This window comes from Perognathus longimembris, chromosome 13 (genome assembly GCF_023159225.1).
Source record: "Perognathus longimembris pacificus isolate PPM17 chromosome 13, ASM2315922v1, whole genome shotgun sequence".
NCBI lineage: Eukaryota > Metazoa > Chordata > Mammalia > Rodentia > Heteromyidae > Perognathus > Perognathus longimembris.
The window spans coordinates 13,559,861-13,580,487 of NC_063173.1; the positions used below are offsets into that span (position 1 = coordinate 13,559,861).

General features: G+C 36.6%; 2 protein-coding genes across 2 annotated transcripts; one reads left to right on the forward strand and one right to left on the reverse strand.

Moving 5' to 3' along the window:
- Nucleotides 1-7,580: 7,580 nt before the first annotated feature.
- On the reverse strand, nucleotides 7,581-8,525 carry LOC125362248 (olfactory receptor 52K2-like). The gene has a single exon (XM_048361005.1). The coding sequence runs from the start codon at nucleotides 8,523-8,525 to the stop codon at nucleotides 7,581-7,583; it is 945 nt and encodes a 314-aa protein (XP_048216962.1).
- A 10,781-nt stretch (nucleotides 8,526-19,306) lies between these two features.
- On the forward strand, nucleotides 19,307-20,263 carry LOC125362378 (olfactory receptor 51G2-like). Its single transcript, XM_048361232.1, has one exon. The coding sequence runs from the start codon at nucleotides 19,307-19,309 to the stop codon at nucleotides 20,261-20,263; it is 957 nt and encodes a 318-aa protein (XP_048217189.1).
- The last annotated feature ends 364 nt before the right edge of the window (nucleotides 20,264-20,627 follow it).

Here is a 20,627-nt window from a genome sequence, read left to right on the forward strand (position 1 = left end):
CCTTTCTGTTATTGTAAAGGTGATGAACAGAGGGGTTACAGTAACAAGTCAGGTAATGCATACATTCATTTTTGAACAGTGTCACCCCTCCCTCATTTTCTCCCAATCTTTCCCCTACGGACCTTCCTTAATCCCAAATTATATAGGTTCCCCCCCCCCAACAGTGTGTAGTGAGTATCACTGCTGAATTGGTTCACCCTTTGTCCCACCATTTCTGTGCTTCCCCATCCCTTCCCTAAATCAGATAAACTTATATACAAGACAAATGGTACAGAGATCAAAAACAGCCATAAAAGGGGAAATAAATAAATAAATTGCAAATAGTACAATAAAAAACCTCTTGTTTCCATTTCTTGGAGGTGAGTTACGTTCAAAATATTATTTTTAACGTTTTCTGCAGTCAACCAAAATTGCAAAACATCTTGGCACTCTGAATCTATCTTAGTATAGATCATCTGCTAGAAACATGAGAAACATAAATGGAAGTACCTTTAAATTCTTTTACACCAATTTCCTTTAAAATATCATCCTGAAAGAGTTTTCTATCTATGTCTGTGTACTCTGGAGTGAAGTTATTCATTTGGTATGGTTCACTGCACCTTCAGTTTCCTCTTCCTGTGACATTCTTCATTCCTGGATCCTTGAGTTTGTTCTCTCCTATTCTCAGAGCTCTAAGGTTTAATGAGGTTTTCTGTATATGTGTGGGTAAAGTTATTTTTCTATCAAGTTGTCTTTTCTCAAGTGAAAGTTTCCTAACTTCTGTGCATACTTAGTTTTAAGCCCTTTTCATAGTCTTATTTTCCTGTTTCAAGTATCTTTACATTTGTCAGTATATCCTGTTCTTCTTAACTTGTATAATTCATGTCTGAATGTATTGTTGAAGACAGACATCAGTGTGCCTAGTAGTATTTGGTATTTTCATCATTAGTGTGATATCTATCCATATCATTTTTAATGTAAGGTAGGGAAGATGGTAGTATTGGTTCTTAAATTCAGAAACTTATCGTCATAGGATTCTTTGTGTATATTAATTTTAGGGCAAATATCTATGCAAGCTAAATGCCATTTTTCTAATTTTACCAAATTGATAATGGTGTCTTAGAATGGTACAGGTTAGCTAACAGCATCACAGAAAGCGTGGCCGAGACAAAAGAACTCTTCTGTGACTCCTCATGGCTTCAGAACTCAAGTAATTCTCAAAATCCCAAACACGACTTCCTATCATAGATATTAAAAGTTTGGTCAAGTATGATTTTCCAGTATTGTGGATCACTTTAAACGTCAGGTTCCACAAGGTGATTTCAGAAAGGCTTAAAAACTACAGTTTGCACTTTATTAGGCAAATTGTGTTGCACAGAAATATTCACAAGACAATCAGTTGGAATTGAACTGTACAACTTGGAGGTGGGGGAGGAGGGAGAGAGGGGAAGTGGGGAAAAAATGAGGGAGGAGGTAACAAGTCTGACAAGGAATGTACTCACTACCTTACAACTGTAACCCCTCTGTACATCACCTTGACAATATAATTAAATTTTAAAAATTGTGTTCCACTTGTTTGTATAATGCTTTAAAATTGCATGTTCACTGTTTGCATCCTGAATTCATTATGGTCTCTAGATCAAATAATATTTTACATACAATTCCTTAGTTGGTGACCTCAAATGGAAATTCACAATTTTCTGTGCCTTATTTGTACATTTTGATAGGTTCATCAATGTAAAGACCGTTGCATTTAATATATTGTCATTAAGATATGTGACTTCTTATGTGATTAAATTGCCCTCAGTAAAGACTCTAGCATATAGGTATTTCTATGATTTAGCACCAAGATTGTATTTAGAAATGAAAACAAAACTATTGACATACTTTAGGTGTCATTAGACTCTCTGTACTTTAGACCAGAAATCAGAGTGCAGAAGTGACTGACACGGAGTTAGGAGAACTCTCCTTTTCAAATATTCATTCAGGAAAAATCGTTTTATCTTGAAATGTTCAATCTGGAATTCCTTCCATATGTTTTACTTTCTTGTATCTACACATTTACTAGATTGAAGATTGATGCATTAGAAATAGTAATGTGTTCAACTTTATTAATTTAGTCTAATTTGGTCCTATGTGATATTTAATATATGTGTACAAAGCAAAATATTTAGTATCAGGATACATCAATATTTCACTATCCCCAAAACATTTGAAATCCTTTCATATTTTCAGAATAATAGTTAACCAAAAGAGTTGAGGTTATTCTGAAGAGGGAAGAAATAGATGAAAAATATTGGCTATGATTTGTTCCTGCCTAACAATAAACAAAAATGGCAACAAATAAGCACTGTTCTACCATACTCCTAAATAGTCTTCCTCCTAGAGAAGTTACTGTGATTGATTACCCTCTAATGCTCAGTGGGAGTCCAATGCATATTCTTTGTTCACAGTTGTTTCTGATCATATGGCATGTCCCAATCTAACAACTTCAATACTACTTGAATTCAACATTGGAATGTCAGTCATGGTGTGTGTTAGCTAATCACTATCAGTTAGCAGAAATTATAGTTCTTAGTCCATATTTTATGGTCTTTACCCTCGATTGTAATACAATTATTCAAAGAGTTGGACTTTACCTTTTGATGATCTCATAATTCTGTAAGTGTGACTGCTGTAGGGTGACCCTCTTTTGGTTCTTTCTGCCCTGTATTTCTTGCCTCCATTCCCCTCTTTACGTACTTCAAAGCTGCCAGGCCTCCAGAGACCCTAAGAGAGTCCTAAGGAGCAAGCACATGGAATGGATCCTTAGCCAACAGGAGCAGGAGCTGCAGCTAACTCACTTGACTAGAGGTTAAAGGTGGTGGAGAAATCTGTTTCCCTTTGGGATAAAGAATCTTTTCCCAGACTACAAGATGTAGAGGACTTTTCAGTTAGCAAATAATTTTATGGAGTATCTCTCAAGGTAAATAAATACAATGCTATTTCCCCAAGGTCTGCTTGCTTCTGTTTTATTCAATATATCTGATGAATATTTCAGAAAAAATATTAAGTATTAGTATAAAAGAAAATTTATACACAGAGAAATTATCATTTGGGTTTTAGAAGCAATCATTAAGATGACTTATCCCTCTTGATTTTTATTCAGTCTTTGGAAATTGAAAATTACAACTGACTAGATGAGAAAACAGAATGACCAAACAGACATCAATACACTTGTTCCATAGATTCATAGTTAATGATGCACAGCATTCAGACTTGAATCTAAGTATCTCAGTTTTCATTTGTTCAATCACTACATCACTTAGATTCTAAAAATGATGTTTAATTTCTTCTTGTAAAAGTCTTGTATAAAGATTATAACTGTCAATACACAAGCTGATCATAGCTGCCATATAGCTCGACATTTTACTTGGAGTTTCTACAGGTCTCAGCACTCTTCATTTTTGTACTGCAGTCTTCACTTAAGATCATGTATTGCTTCTACTTCTGGTGTTCTTCCTTCCAACCTTGTTCTTGCTTTCTCAGTTTTTGACTCACTTTGGAGCTATCAGTAGAACACCACTACTCAAAAGAAGATTCATAATGAAATGATTTCCATAATTTCACACACCTGAAGGTCTAGACCAAAGTAATTAGACATTGTATGTTCTGTGTTGATTTTAATTGCTGGATAATTTTATTCTCCTCCAGATATATGAGATAGTTTTTTTTAATATCTCAGTCCCTCATGGTAGATACAAACTCACTTAGTATGTATTCACTATAAATCTTAGTTTAGTTAATGTAAATAAGATAATGCATGATCTGTTTGTTTTTTTAACAGGAAAATAGACAACTTTGGCTATTGTTTATTGCTACCAAACAAGAAACAAAGACATTAATAAGATACTTTTATACCTTATTCCTAAATGTTGTATTGCTTATCTCCCATCCTGCACTCTAGACATTATCTCTAATAAATAACAACTCTTTCATAAACAAATTGTACATTCTTCACCCTCTATTTTAAAGTTTTCAAGCTACTTCTCTTCAGTATTTCATCTTCAACAATCTATTAGCATCCCTTATCTTCTTCAAGTCATCAGTTTCTGCTTTATCCAGCAAAAATTACAAAATCAGGCTTGACCTTTGTAATTACATCTTCAGGAGGCCAAAAGTCACTTAAGGTTTAACTTTTAGGATCTAGAATGACTCTTCATTCATAGATCTTATTCCTTGGTGGAATGTAAATATATATGAAAAATTGAGCTTAATCTTAATATAGTGACATTTGCTTGGTTATAACTTTTCCATATTTGTGCTGATAATAAATAAATTCTATTAAAGTGTCTTACAAGAACAAAATAAAAATACACTTAATTCTCCAGGTATTTGAAATTGCAGCTTTTGAAAAATGTACAGATGGGTATGTAGAGATCTATCTATCTATCCATCTATCTATCCAAATGGTGGTGGTGTCAACCACAAGCTTTATTTGAGTGATTCAGACTAAAGCAGGATAGATAAGGTAAGGTAAAAAGAAAATGTTAGAAAATATATGAAAATTTAGGCTTTGTTCAGGAGGTGAGACTGAACCAGGTAATAGATGAAAAAAAAATCACCAAAGCAGAGAAAAATATCATTTATTGAAGAATGAACAGACTTGCATTCTTTTTCATATTCTTCCCTTCTCTTTTAGATGTTAAATAAGATATAAGCCTCCTAAATGAGTAATTAGGTCTAGTGTCCTCTTCTTTTTTCAGTCATGGATCTTGAACTTAGAGCCTGAGCACTGTCCCTGAGCTCTTTTGCTCAAGATTAAAGTTCTACCACTTTGAGCCACAACTCTATTACCTCTTTTCTTTAGTTTATTTGAGATTAGAGTCTTAGGGACTTTCCTGCCCAGGCTGGCTTTGAATTGTGATCCCCAGACTCAGATCTCAGTCTACTCAGTAGCTAGGATTACAGGTGGTGTTTTTATGTTGTTGTTTTTTAAAATTGTTTGTTTTTTCTTTTGGCAAATCTGTGACTCACGGCTGGTGTTCTAACCACTTAAGCCATGCTCCCAGCCCAGTGTTTTTGTGACTTAATTGGAGATAGAGTTTGTAGGATTTTTCTGCTCTGGCTGGCTTTAAACCTCACTCCTGGAGCCTCTTCTGTCGCTAGGGTAAGAGGATAAGCTGCATTACAAGCCTGTGTTCAGCTGGCAAGGCCATTTAGAAGCAATTCCAAACTTCTACCTACAAACGAGGAAGATAACTCAAAGGAGGAAACCTGACATGTGTGGGAGTCATCACTCAGCTGCAACCTGGAACAATCTCCAATCAGAAAACTTTGAAAAGCAGAAGAGGGGTTATCACAGATCTGGATTTATTTTGTGTAGAGCTGCAGTTGTTGGATTCAGTTTGGGTGAATATGTACGAAATCCAGCTCTAAAGTGTGTGAAATCTGCTTGCTTTGGCTAGGTTTAAAGCTGTTTATGTAACACAAAGTTCTTCGGGAGGCCATATTGCCAGTAAAGTTTCCATCTACAGCCCATCCACTTTCTCCTGTAAATAAAATCTTACATACACATGTTTGTGATAATGAAGGAACTGACCAAGCATATTTCTGTTAACTGAACTCCATACTTTATTTGAATTAATTCACTTCCTAACATCCTGTCTCTTTTACAAGATCTCCTCTAAGATTAAACATTTCGTACAGTTGGCATGTCTCCTTAACACCCATTGACCTATAGAAATTTCTCAAAAATGCCTCATTGTTGTAACTTGAGAGTTTTAGAATTTCTAGTCAGGTCACTTTATGATGTCTGTCAAACTTTGTCTGTAAGATCACATTATTTTCATGGCCAGTATTGTGTTGTAGAATATTTTAGGGGTGGTAATGGAAAATGATACTCAATATCTATGAATAAAGACTACTTGAATCACATTGCATTAAAGTGACCTTTGTGAAGGCACTTCCATGAGCACATTTAGTACTATATCCCCCTTTGTCATTTTACCATTTGGATGTAAGATTAAAAGGTGGTACATAGCAAGGAAATATGCAATCTTCATGTACAAAAACATCAAGCCTAACTCACCTTTTTATGAGTAGCCTACTTCCAAGAGAACTAACCATCTTCACAATAACAGCTTTTTAATGTGATAAACAGGCCATTTCCTCAAGATAAAAACCCTTGTCAATGCTGTAACATTGGCAATTAAATTTCAATGTTAGCTTTAGAAGGGAAATTCCATAACCCTCCTGAGTTTAGACATCTGGTCTCTGTAAAGAGACTGAAATATATTCCTAAATATATGTGGAACATTGCTTGCCTATTTTTCTTCTTAAAGGCATAGCTTTTTCCTTAGTCGATGGATTGTGAATCTATACATTGTTTCATGTTAGAAACTGAACACAGTCTTGTGGCATTTCTGCTGAGGCAGCCTTCCGTGCTCTATCTTGGATTTACTTGTAGAGATGGAGAAAGAATCCTTTTGGTTGGAGAACGTTTATCTGGATCCTATGAATAGCATATTATTCAAAACAGGACATGACAAAAAAAAGTTTATATGATAAGAAATAGGAACAGGAAAAGGTGTGAAATCATACGGCATTCAGTAGAAAGGAATTGTGCTCCCTGACACTGAAGCCCATATAGGTCTTCACATATCCTGAAAGTCAAAACAAAAAGATTCAACATATATAAAACGCATGGTGCTCTATACTACATTTTGAAAGAAATAGTCTAACTGAAGTAGAGATTGACTGTCGCCTACAGATAAAATGATTTCAATTGTCATTAGGACTATTATCATCATTGTATTTCCATTTATAAAGACTTGCAACAATATTGCCTACATAAATATTAGTTGTTACACTTATAAAAGGAGAATAGGACAAGGTCATCACAATGAGCAGCTAGAATAATGAGTTACAAGGGAATGTTGGAAACATAATGTTTATTTTATCAGCTACATTAGAAATAGAGCCAACTGTAACCACATTGAGGAAACACAAGGGGAGAAGGTGACAGCACAATTTTGGATGTCATTAAGTTTCTTGTGGGAAATATTTGTGGGAGAAAAATGTTATCCAGAAACTTTTACTTGGGTTGCACAGAGTAAAACAACGTGTTTCAAAACTCCAGGGGGATTTAGAGGCATATTGTGAGGGATTATTCCTCTGCCTATTCACATGATATTTATTTTCCTTCACACTACTAATTTCAAAGTTTAACAACTTAAGTATTTGTCATATTCTACAGAACATATACAAAATTCTGCTATTTGAAACACAAATGGAAGGTAATTTAATGAAAGGCATAGAGACATAATCAGTCTATTACAATATCTTTAGTAAAGCTTATTCGATTGAACCAAGGAAAGTCCTGTAGAAGCAAATATATTAGGAAATAAGATCCTACAATGGTGCAGAAATTCCTAGGCAAACACATTAAAAACAAATAGTCTAAGTTATGTATCTCTAAGCACATTAACTGAGAACACAATCCAATCAAGCCTAATACTTTTTAAACACAAACAAAAGATGCAGAGATTCATGCTTCTATAACAAGAGATTCATGCTGTTGTTTTGATTTCGTGCTGTTGTTTAGATTTGATTTGGTTGCTTTAGAGTTTGGGTGACATAAAAACTTGGAGAAAACGCTCTCTGATTCTTTTTGTTCTTATGCCGTAGATCATTGGATTCACCATAGGTGGGACAAGGAGGTAGATATTAGCCACAAAGATGTGAAGATGGGGAGCGACATTGCGCCCAAACCGATGAGTGAGGAAGGAGAAAAAGGCTGGAGTGTAGGCTACTAAGATCACACACACATGGGATCCGCAGGTGCCCAAGGTCTTGAGCCTCGCAGCCTTGGATGGAAGACGGAAGACAGTGTAAAGGATAACTACGTAGGAATATATGATTAATAGGAAATCTAACCCCCCTGTTAGGAAGGCAGCAGTTAGGCTGTATATTCGCCAGATCCTCGTCTCTGCACAAGCGAGCTTGATCAGAGCCATGAATTCACAGTAAGTATGAGGGATAATATTAGTTCGGCAGTAAGGAAGCCATCGAAGCATGAATGGCTGTGGACTGAAAAGCACAATCCCTCGGAAAACAATGGTCAGCCCCAAATTCCGGACGACTCTATGTGTCAGGATAGTGGAATGTCTCAGAGGATTGCAGATGGCCACATAGCGGTCAAAAGCCATGGCCAAGATAAACCCAGAAGCCATGCTGCATAGTGAATGAATGAGAAATACTTGTAGAAGGCAGGCTTCAAAATTGATCTTCTTGTCATGGAACCAAAAAATGCTGAGGATTTTAGGCATGGCAGTGGTTGAGATGATCAGGTCGGCCACAGACAACATACAGAGGAAGAAATACATGGGCTCATGGAGGCTGGAATCCATTCTGATAATAGACAGAATGGAGACATTTCCCAGGAGAGCACCCAGGTAAACAAGGCAGAAGGGGATTGACAGCCAGATGTGAATGGCTTCCATTCCTGGAATACCAAGGAGAAGAAAGGTACTGGGATGCAATCTAGTGCTGTTTGACAATGACATGATAAAAACTACCGGCTGTGTTCAGCTGTAGAAAAGTGTTGACTTTTGTCCATGCATTTGTCCATTTGTGTGCTGAAGTACTTATTAATTTAGGTGGAATATCTGACAATTCTTGTTTAGTTGAAGCATAAATACAAAACAGAGCTCAATCCCAAATCTAGATAATCCATATTCAAATAGTGAAGAAGCCACTGATGATACTGTCATAAGAAGCGATATAAAAGTCATAGTAAGAAATCATTCATGTGACTGAATATCTGGAGATGTATTTTGCTTGTATGAGTCAAAGTGTTCAAAGCTAAGATGTATAATCTTTGTTCCAAATCATTCTGCACCCTTAAAATAAAGGGGAAAATGTATAATAAATTAAAAACAATTCACAATTGGAAAACTTCACTGGCTCCATTTAAAAGATCAAAGAATTGTTCCTGTTTATATATGAGAGAGGCAAGTTCATTTTTTAATTTCTTTATATTTTAAATTTCAAATACAAATTTACAGGTTCACAAAGAATTTTACTTTTAGATATGTATACACTGAGGAATAGCTAACTGGAAATATTATGTGAGTTACCTCAAATGCTTATAGTTTTGGTGAGATCATATAAAATCTTCTCTCCTAACAGTTTTCAAGTACAGAATAATTTGTAGCAACTATTGTCACTATTCGGTACAATATATCTCTTGAATTTATTTTAAAGTATTTGCCAACATTTCCCAACTTTCCCAGCCCTCATTATCCATTATTCTTCTCTAAGTTTTTATGAGTTCAATTTTTCCCTATTTCAGATATGTGAGACTGTGTAGTCTCATTGTTATGACTGCCTTGTTGTGATACAAAGACTATAGATTAGAAAATAAACACATGTGTTAATTGATAATAGAAATTCCCGTGAATTATACTTACCTTAATAATTTAAAAATGGCCCTTAGTAGTTGAACACTGGTGGCTCACACCTGTAATCCTAGCTACTCAGGAGGCTGATTTCTGCAGACCACAATTCAAAGCCAGCCTGGAAAGGAAAGTTCATGAGACTCTCTAATTGAAAAGGGAAAAAGTAAAGTGGATCTCTATCTCAGCTAGTAGAGCCTTAGCCTTAGGCAAGAAAGCTCAGGGACAGTACCAGGCCCTGGGTTGGAGCCCTAGAAGGACACACACAGACGCAGACACACCTACACATGAATACACAGGCATCCCCCCCACACACACACAAATGGTCCTTTGTACATATTTCGGTAAAATAAAAAAATCTGAGGCATTACAAATCAATATATTAGCAGAGATTGGGAATTACACATTAAGAGGAATTAATATAACTCAATTATAAAAAATTGTTTGAAAAAATATATGATAAACACTCTTTATTTTTCCTTCAAGTAATGTTCTAGTGATGCACTCATTATTTTGTCACTTGAAACAATTTAAAATGTTCTCCTCAATTTTCTTCATGCTTTATCTATTTAGAAATATGTTATAGTACTTCTTTAAATTCTAGTAATTTTTAATATTCGGAGGATCTTCAAAAATTGTAATTTTATTTGAATCACCACAGCAAACTCTTAACTCCTAATAAATTATTCAATTTATTATTTGAAGTAACAGTTAACAGTAAACATTTGTTATCCAGGATACTCTCTTCAATTTTCTACCTAAAGGAACTCTTCACTTAGAGTAGGTAATTATTTCATAGCAAATGATAATCATTTTTCTTAATATTCAATGGCTTTTCTTAAAAGCTCCTCTTTTTCCATCTTTCCCAATAAACAAAAGGATTACACTTTGATATTCAGTAGGTGCAGCAGACACTGAAGAATTTGTCAATGTAAATCTATTTCTGACATTAGAAGACTCACCAAAACCTCTTGAAACAGCTTAGACAATGGAACCTGAAGGGGTGGCCGGGGGTTGGGGGGGCTTAAAGTAGGAATAAACACTAAACACTTGTAGATATAGCTAGTGGAAAGCTTACAAAAAAATCACTTTTTCAATCACTGTTATTGTAAGAGCAGAAGTGTCCATATTTACCAGGAAATAGATGGAAGTTTCTTTACTTTGGAAAGGTGTATCTTTATCACCCACTTTAGGGATAAGTAAAAGAATTTAAGTGTTATCAGCAGCCTGGCCTAGAAGCTCAGGACTGTAATCTCTGAAATGAGGAGGCAAAAGCAAGAGGATCACCAGTTTGAATAAAGTTCAGGCTACATAGTGAGACCTTTTCCCCAAAATATAAACATACATGGTAACATATATACTATATGTGCCTATATACACAAAATGACTAAAGGACGGTATACTTAGGGAAGGAGTCCAATGGTGTAACTCTTTTGAACAACTGTTTGACAAAATGAGTACCAGGAATCAGAAAAGTATTCTGTGGCAGAGGGCAAAGTGGGGGACATGAATGAATGGATAATGGATGAGCAAATACAGTCTTTCTATTCAATGTACATTTTATGTAAAATGTAACTTGTGGGTAGGGATGGGAAGGGGGAAATGAACAATGGGAGGGATGACATTGATCAAGATGCATTGTACTCACAACCTGACTTTTGTAATTGCAACCTCTCTGTACAACTACTTAATAATAATTCTTTAAAGTGTTAATGGGTCCACAATCCAAAGGAAGACAAGGGAGAAGTGAACATATTGCTAAGCTTTAGTCAATAATCTCTGCACATAGCAAATTTCTCACTTGGCAATGAATATGAACACAAATAAAAAATTCTAAAAGTGATTTTGTAATGAAAGTAGATAGTTGTTTGGTTCAAGATTTATTTGGGTACATCAGCAAATGAAAGAAATTGTCCGATATAAACAATGGTTAAACCATATTCAGAGTTGTCCAATTAAATTTATTCTCCAGAATAGATCTTCAGTTAAAACCAAATGAGGTTTGATGAATATAAACTATTTAAACAGTACTAGAATGTATACCTTCCATATATATATACATATATATATATAATTCCAGTCCTGAATTTCAGAAAAAGTGTACAGTCTAAATTACTATGATTATATAATTTTTAAAGACAAAAACCCCTTTTAATTATAGCTTTAAAAATAAAAGAGGAGAAAGAGATCATGTAGGGGCGGGGCACAGTGACTCACTACTGGAAACTCAGTTACTCAGAGGTAGAGCTAGAAAGATTGTTGGCCCAGGCGGGCCTGAGAGATAGTGTGAGATCCTATCTGTAAAACTAAACTACTTCAAAAAGTTAGACTGTCAAGTGGAAGTATGTTTGCCTACTGAGCATGTAGTCTTGAGTTCAAGCTTCAATTCTGTTATGAGTGGGGAGAGAGAGAGATAGAGAGAGAGAGAGAGAGAAAGAGGAGGGAGAAAGTTAGATGGAGAGAGAGAGAGAGGGAGATGGAGAGAGAGAGAATACAGGGGGAAGAGAGATAGTATGTAGTAATCACAACAAGAGTTTGAAAATACCATACATTTTAATGAGAGCCAAGCCAGCCACCAGTGGTTCATGCATATAATCCTAGCTATTGAAGAAGCTGAGATCTGAGGTTTGGGGTCTGAAGCCAGCCAAGGCAGAAAAGTCTGCAAGATTTCATTTCCAATTAACCAGCAACATGCCAGCCTGGAGGCAAAGTGGTAGTATGCCAGCCATGAGCAAGCAAACTGAGCAACAGTGTAAGGTCCTGAGTTTAAGTAAAACAAAGAAAAAGGGAGCAAAAGGAATGGAAAGGAAAGGAAAAGAAAGGAGAGAAAAAGGAAAAGAGAAAGGAAAAAGAAAAGGAAAAGAAAGAAAAGAGCTAAACTTCACATACTATCAAGTTTTATTTATTGATTGATTGATTGTAGGTTGGTTGTGGGGTGGGGCTTGAACTCTAGGCCTGGGCACTGTCCCTGAGCTCTTCAGCTCAAGGCTAGCCCTCTACCACTTGAGCCACAGCTCCACTTTGGGTTTTCTGGTGGGTAATTGGAGACAAGAGTAGTATTGCCTTTCCTGCCTGGGCTGGCTTTGAACTGCAGTCTCAGATCTCAGCCTTCTGAGTAGGTATGGTTACAGGCATGAGCCACCGGCACCTGGCTCCTACCAAATTTGAGAAAAAGAATAAAAGTAAATGAAGCACATTCAGAAATGTACAACAAGCAATTCATTGTAAAATTCCACATTAGAATATTATTTCAGCTCCTTGTTGAACATTGTAAATATCCTGCCTTAATCTTAAGTCTTTACTGTATACCAAATGACAATCTGTGCTGCTTTCCCTCAGGTCTAATGGAAGAAACGATGAGGAATAAATGCTTTTAGGTTACATACTTTTACTACTATTGTTTATGCTACAGAAATCTCACCTGGATGACACCTTTTTTGTGTGGAAGGAACTTCTGATGGGAAAACTGTAATGCCACCAGGAATTAAGAAAATCTAAACATAAATTCTAACTGTGTGGTTCCAAAATATGATGGTTGAGGGAGACCCTGATTTCACTTTAAAAACAAAAAACAAAAGTGGGCTCTAAAAACAAAACAAAACAAAACAAAACAATGTATCCTGCCAATTGTAATGGAAAAAAAGTTTCTTTATGGATGACGCTGATCTTCACCTCATCGTATCCTCCTTACCTGCTCCGCTGGAACATTCATTTTCATTCCCCAGTCTTATTCCATTCTCTGGTAATTCTGGCCTTGATAGGAGATCCAGGACTTCTTGCTGTGTCTTGGGTGAATGGAGATGCTGAGATGGTTGCCTGTCTTTATCACCAGCAGCTACAGCTGTCTTTGTTGTAACTGGTCGTTTGTTTTGGTGGGGATTTTTGTTGTTGTTGTTTTTTGTTTTTGATAGCACATGAGAAGTTACAGCCTCTCTGGGACCAGGAAAGTGACCAGGTGTATACACAGACTCCCAGAGGAGCCCCCGTTATTATAGAGAAGCAACTTTTTGAGTTGAAAATTAGCATCAACTTCTCAGAAATGTCCTCCCATCATTTTTTTTAAAAATTGAATACCTCAGAAAAAGAAGAAATGAATAATTTCTTCAATGGAATTTGTATCCCTACAAAAACTCTTTCCTTGATGATTTCTGAGTTGATCAAAAACATTTAACATACAGGAATCCAAGGAACAGAGCAAATCCTATTAAATTAATAGAACCTTCCTTTTTTAAGAAGTGCTTGTGTTCTTCCTCCTTTCTAGTTAGCTTGCTTTCTGTCTAGTCTAGACTTCTACTAGTCTCAGCTCTTTCTCATGAGTGCTGAAATGTAAATATTCAAACATATTGGAAGTTTTCTTTTAGATTAGCACATGATGATGATGATGATGATGATGTTTATGATGATTGATTGATTGAAGTATCTTACTCCATTGTGGAGAAAAGAGATGTTCAATCCTCTCCCCCAAAATAAAAGGAGCTCAGACTTCTTATAAAGAACCAATGAAAGCAAAAGTTACATAGCTTTCATTTTTAACAGTGCTCACGATAAACAGAACTAGATGGGAAAAAAGTGCCATAGAGGTAGATGTCTGTATGTGAAGTAAACATTTTTAGGAAAAAGATTGCATGCTCAAAAAAGGCAAACTTGAAAGAGTTTGCTAATGGGCCATTATAAACATAGTAAGAGTGATGAAAATGTACACAGTGTTCCTGGTAGGCACTTTCTTACCATCCCTAGATTTGATGTGACAAGGGAGAGAGTTTATCAGAACTCAGAAAAGGATCATGTAAAGGAGCAACTGGCCTGAACTTTCCCTTTGCATAGGGAAATGAAGCCACCAAGCAGAGCCCAAGTGAGGGTTCAGGAGAATAAATAATCTAGCTGCATGGTCTTCTGTATCACGATTTCCTTTCGGTTCCCATCTTGACTGATTCAAATCAGAAACCAGAGAACACGAGAACCTGCATATGTAGTCCCTGGTGGTAAGATATAAAGTACTATGAAAAATTCCTCAAGCATGCTGCTTTCCTCCACACTTAGCCTGGCCTTCCCATCTCTGTGTGGGTGGTCTCGTCAGTGAGCAGCTCTATCAGGGTGACTGCCATCACATTCTAACCACCTGTAGTGGATTCAGGATTGAGTTTATGACAAATAATTACCAGAAAATTTTACAGTGTGTGGGGGGATTGTAATTGATTAGTTTCCCCTTATATTGTATATTTGAGAAATATATAAGCCCAATGGAAAAGACTAATACATTTTCATTAACCAATGGTAATCTAAGTTTGAATTCTTCCATCATATTAAATTAAGATGATGGCAATGGATTTAAATTAATACTGAGATACTGGGAAGATAATTCTAAAGGCATCAAAAAGACATTCTTTTTTTTTTTTTTTGGCCAGTCGTGGGCCTTGGACTCAGGGCCTGAGCACTGTCCCTGGCTTCTTCCCGCTCAAGGCTAGCACTCTGCCACTTGAGACACAGCGCTGCTTCTGGCCGTTTTCTGTATATGTGGTGCTGGGGAATCGAACCTAGGGCCTCGTGTATCCGAGGCAGGCACTCTTGCCACTAGGCTATATCCCCAGCCCCAAAAAGACATTCTTCACCAATGAGGGAAATAAAGAAAATTTATTTTTGGTGCTTTTACAAAAGGGGGGTGGGTGTAAAAGTGGAGATATAAAGTTTATTTTTGTGATAAGGTATAAATGAGTTCTAGTTTTCATAGATATTTTTGTGAGTGATGGATTTCTCTAGAGAATAAACTGAATTTTATGTGCAATTACTGTTACTTCTTCTGAAGTCATTAATTGCTAACAAAAACCAAGAGAGATTTAGAAAGTCAGTATTGCTGACAAATATATAGAGGGTTTTATTTGTTGAAAAAAGGTGTCTATTATAATCAGATAAAATTCTTCAAATCATTTTTGAACACTTATTTTTAAATAGTACAAAGTAGTTGACATTCATCAAATCAGTTTATAAATAGAGTGCATCTTGATCAATGCAACCCCTTGCAACGTTCTTTCACCTCTCAACCCACTCATCCTGCCCTTTCTTAATTATTAAGTTATATATTGATTTTTTGCCGTTTAGCAAGGCAGTTTATGTACACAATGCATTTTGATTTGTGTCATTCTTCCTTTTTTTCACTTCGAAGATCTCTGTGGTACAATTTAAACATCATAATGGAGAAGCAAAAGATCTGAGTGACAACTATGGATTTACTGCTTATTTTGTGATATTGTGGCAAGTAACTGAAGAACTAGATCTCATTTTATATTGTAATATATAGAACTTAGCTCAGACATTTCCAGATATTAGAATATAAATTCTATGCTCCTTTTAAATTTAAGTTCCTAAGTCCCTCTTAGGTACAGCTGTCCAAAATTCTTTTTTTTCTCAAATTTTTATTATCAAACTGATGTACAGAGAGGTTACAGTTTCATACGTTAGGCATTGGATACATTTCTTGTACTGTTTGTTACCTTGTCCCTCATGCCACCCTCCCTCCCCCCTTCCCTCCCCCCCCCCAGGTGTTCAGTTCACTTACACCAAACAGTTTTGCAAGTATTGCTTTTGTAGTTATTTCTCTTTTTTTTACCCTGTGTCTCTCAAATTTGGTATTCCCTTTGAATTTCCTACTTCCAATACCAGTAAATACGGTTTCCAATATACTCAGATAAGATTACAGAGATAGTGTAGGTACAACCATAGGAAGGTGATACAAGAACATCCTCAATAATAGAAACTACACATACACATAGGACGCCAAAATTCTTTTTTATCCTCTTGTATTCCAGTTATAAACTATTATCTCATCTCAGGCTGAATTATGTCACTTGTTTTGGAATTTGATGTAAAAAATGTGAGAATGTTAAAAAGTATTATTTCCCACCTATTCCTAAATTGTAGCAACACTCTGCAAGCTGAAAGTAGTGGAGAGAAAGACTTTTTCAAGCCATAAACTGAACTGTTGGCACTAACAGGGTTACAGCTTCTGTCTTCTGTTTAACCTGGGCTTCAGGTCTCTAAGGACTAGAATAAGCCTTATTAATCCTTCTTGACTCTACTCCCCAGAAATGAAAAGAATGGCTACCTATGGTAAGAAAAGCTCTTCTATCAAGTATGTGAGACCTGGAAGTAATAAAAGTAAGAAGAAATAAGAAAACAGAGAGAGGAATATGAGAAAGCAGAAGAGAGGAAATGAGATAGCAAATGTTTGTGGAAACCCAGAGGAAAGGTGAAATGCTCAATTCATTTAATGACATTATGTTAATCAAAATATTATTGTTGTTCATGTTCATAGCTTGCAAGTTAGACTCATTTTTTCAAGTAGATAGGCTTATTTAAGATGTTCTAGATTCTATGGGAGATTCTCTGTCAATGTAAATATTATTTACGTGGAGACAAGAGCTATATTCAGACATAATTGACAAGTTTCAGAATGTGATTGGCATTTCAGTAGATGATTTAGAAGATTCCTCCCAGTCTCACTTATTGAGTCCTTTAGACTGTCAACTTTGTACACTAACCTGATAAATTCCATCCTCCACTTTAGAGGAATGGTGAACAATATCATATGGCCCCGATGATGAATGTGAGCCTGTATAGGAGCTGGGTGATCCAAACCAAGCAGTGCTTCCATGGAAAATGTTGAATAATAAGGATTCAATCAGTGTTGGATGAATATGTTTTAAAGTGCATGTCTCTGTTGTGAGAACTTCAGGACACTAAGGCAGCTGATGTGATTCACAGCCCACTGAAAGGCCCAAAGATCTCAATCCTTATCTAGAAAGAACTTCTTGTATTAACTTGAAAATGTTTTCTTTGAAAATGATTACTGCATAGACCGAAAATCAGTTAGGGAGCCTTATGGTAATCATCAGTGGAAGTTGAAGATAGAGAAGGAAATTATTTCTCTGGCTCTTCTGAATCTTCCCTGAATGAAATTGATTCAAAACTGACTATTCTCACTAAAACTTAACTTAGATTACTTTGTGAAAGGCCAATTCATGCTGTTTTTCTCTGTAAGAGGACAATGAAGAGTCCTTCCTTTCTTCTATAGCTTATCATATACTAGATTGTGGTTGTCTTCTGTTATCATTGTCATCAGTAGTAGCAGATGCAGATATTGACAGTGGATAGAAAATGGTAGTATTTGGTCACTACATATAAGGATCTATTTATCTTCATATGATAATATTCCTGATTTGGTCATTATACAAAATCTGCTTTAATTTTTAAATCCTGTTATTTGTTTTCAGTTGTCACAAGAAGCATCTTTCATGCACATAGAAAGAAATCACTTTTTTCATAAGAAAAAAGGGTGTATGCCATATGTTGGTGGCTCATGCCTAGAATCCCAGCTACTCAGGAAGTCAGATCTGAGGATTGTGGGTCGAAGCCAGCCTAGTCAGGAAAGTCAGTGAGACTCTCATCTCCAATTAACTACCAAAACACCAGAAATGGAGCCGTGGCTCAAGTAGTAGAATGCTAGCCTTCAATGAAAAAATCTAAAGGGCAAGAACACAGATCCTGAGTTCAACCTCCAACACTGGCACCAAAAGTAATAATTTTAAAAAAAGTGTGCATCACTGGAATCAGCATATAATGTAGAATATATATAATAATATATATATAATATATAATGTAGCATATAATGTAATGACTGAAGAGCCAGAGAAACACCGTTAAGGAGATAGTGAGCAATTTTTCCTTAAACTTTGAAATAAATTTGTTGGTATAATTATGTTTCACACCAGCTATGGGGTCATATGATTCAATTAGACCTCATGTTTATACCTCTTTAGACATGAAGTACCAAGGATATAAAATCAGAGAAATGTTCAGAGCTAACTAGGCAGTGAGGTGGAAAAAAAGCAGATTTCTGAATTCTGATCATGCATGACACTGTAAATGAACCCACATTAACAAAAAGGGAAGGGAAGAAGAACATCAAAATGGAGAGACAAAAGGTGAAAGGCAAACCAATGCGACAGCAATAGTTACAAAACTATACGCTGTAAACCAACTGTACAACTCATGGAGTGGATTGGGGAGGGGGAAAAAGGAAGGAAAACGATGGAGGAGGTAACAGTTTGAAAAAATGTATTCACTACCTTACATATGAAGCTGTAAGCCCTTTGTACATTACTTCCACAGTAAAGTTTTGAAAAGGGATGAGAAATGATAAGAGATAGCTAGAGTAAACACAGAAAGAAGGATAAGGCAGAAAAGCTCAGGGCAGCGGGATTGTTATGATGTTGACAGAGGGAGGAAGACAGCAGGGAAAGGGGATATTAACTTATACAATATATGGATAGAACTTAATACTATAAGGAACCACAAGGACTGTATTTACTTTGGAATTTACATGTTCAAATTCTGGTTTGTGGATCTTTCATTTCCTAGAGAGTTATAACTATAAAAAATACCTAGGGTTTACTTCCTTGAAACTAGGAGACTGAAAGGGAATTGACATCCTCCAACAAAGCAATTCTTACAAGAAGATGCCAATGTATTTCCTTATTGTCCCATGGGTTTTAATTCTTCTCTCAGCAGTTCCTTAGCAAATGCTGTACAAGTGGGATAGTAAAGAAAAGATCATGTTTCTTAATACAAGATGTTTCTATTGATCAAAGTAGAATGAATTTGAATCAAGGAATCAAAAATAATGATGCTGGTTACAGAGATACTTGACCAAATGGATGAAAACCAGCAATGAAAGGGAGAAGATGAAGCAGGAATGAGGGGCTGGCTTGTGGAGTGAGGTGAGGTAAGCCAATAAAGCTGTTTCTTTCTCTTACTCCCCCCTCCCCACCTTGAAGCAGAGAGTTTCTCACTAAAGTGTGACTGTGGAGCTGGACTGTGGTCAAAGCGCCCACCCTATGGCGGCCTGGAACTCTAGCAGTGCTCCCTCCTCCACCTTCTATCTCACCGGAATCCCTGGCTATGAAGAATATCACCACTGGATTTCCATCCCATTCTGCTTCCTCTACCTGGTTGGGATAACAGGAAATTGCTCCATCCTACATATTGTCCGGACAGACCCCAGGCTCCATGAACCCATGTACTACTTCCTTGCCATGCTCTCTCTCACAGACATGGCCATGTCTCTGACCCCAATGATAACACTTTTTAGGGTGTTGTGGTCCATTTCCAGGGAGATCCCCTTCAGTGTCTGTGTGGTCCAAATGTTTCTAATTCACACTTTCTCCTTCACGGAATCATCTGTGCTGTTGGCCATGGCCCTTGACAGGTATGTGGCTATCTGCCACCCCCTGCGGTATGCTACCATTCTCACCCCAAAACTGATTGCCAAGATTGGAATTGCAGCCCTGCTTCGAAGTGCTGTTCCACTCATTCCACTTCTTGTTCGTCTGGCCTTCTTTCCCTTCTGTCACTCCCATGTCCTGTCTCATTCCTACTGTCTGCACCAGGACATGATTCGCCTTGCCTGTGCTGACATCAGGTTTAATGTTATTTATGGGATGATTGTGATTACTATGCTGTGGGGTATGGACTCTCTGGGTATTTTAGTATCTTACATTTTCATCCTCCACTCAGTGCTAAGAATTGCATCCCAGGAAGGGAGGCTTAAGGCACTTAACACATGCGCATCCCACATCTGCGCTGTGCTCATTCTTTATGTGCCCATGATCGGGTTATCTATTGTCCATCGCTTTGCCAAACATTCCTCTCCATTTGTTCACATCTTTATGGCTCATAGCTACTTAATGGTTTCACCAGTGCTCAACCCAATTATTTACAGTGTGAAGAATAAGCAGATCCGTCAAGGAGTCCTCCATCTGATTTCCTCCAGGAAAATAGATTCCACTTTTTAGTAGGCATGTCTCCAGAAAGCAATGGGCGGGCACCATTGTCCACTCAAACTATCCTACAAATGGTGTCATCAACAAAAGACTAGTCAAGAAGTAGAAATCCAGCCCACCAAGCATCATAAAGAGGCTGTGAATAATAGTGCTGGTTTGATTGGCACAAAAGACCTTGATGCAATGTAAGCTTCATAAATTGCAGAGGAGTATTTTTTTTTGTACATCATTTGGGCAATTTAATCAGTCATATTCCTACTCTATAAATTAAACCCAACTTACTTAAAAAAATCACTTGTGATAAAGCAAGCAGACAAAACCCTTCCTCCTCCCTCCCACCTGCAGAGGAGTATTTTAGTTCTTTTTTTTTTTTTTT

Bases quoted from the DNA above. Each gene is read 5' to 3' on its own strand.
- LOC125362248 (XM_048361005.1), bottom strand. From the start codon at position 8,525: ATGTCATTGTCAAACAGCACTAGATTGCATCCCAGTACCTTTCTTCTC.
- LOC125362378 (XM_048361232.1), top strand. From the start codon at position 19,307: ATGGCGGCCTGGAACTCTAGCAGTGCTCCCTCCTCCACCTTCTATCTC.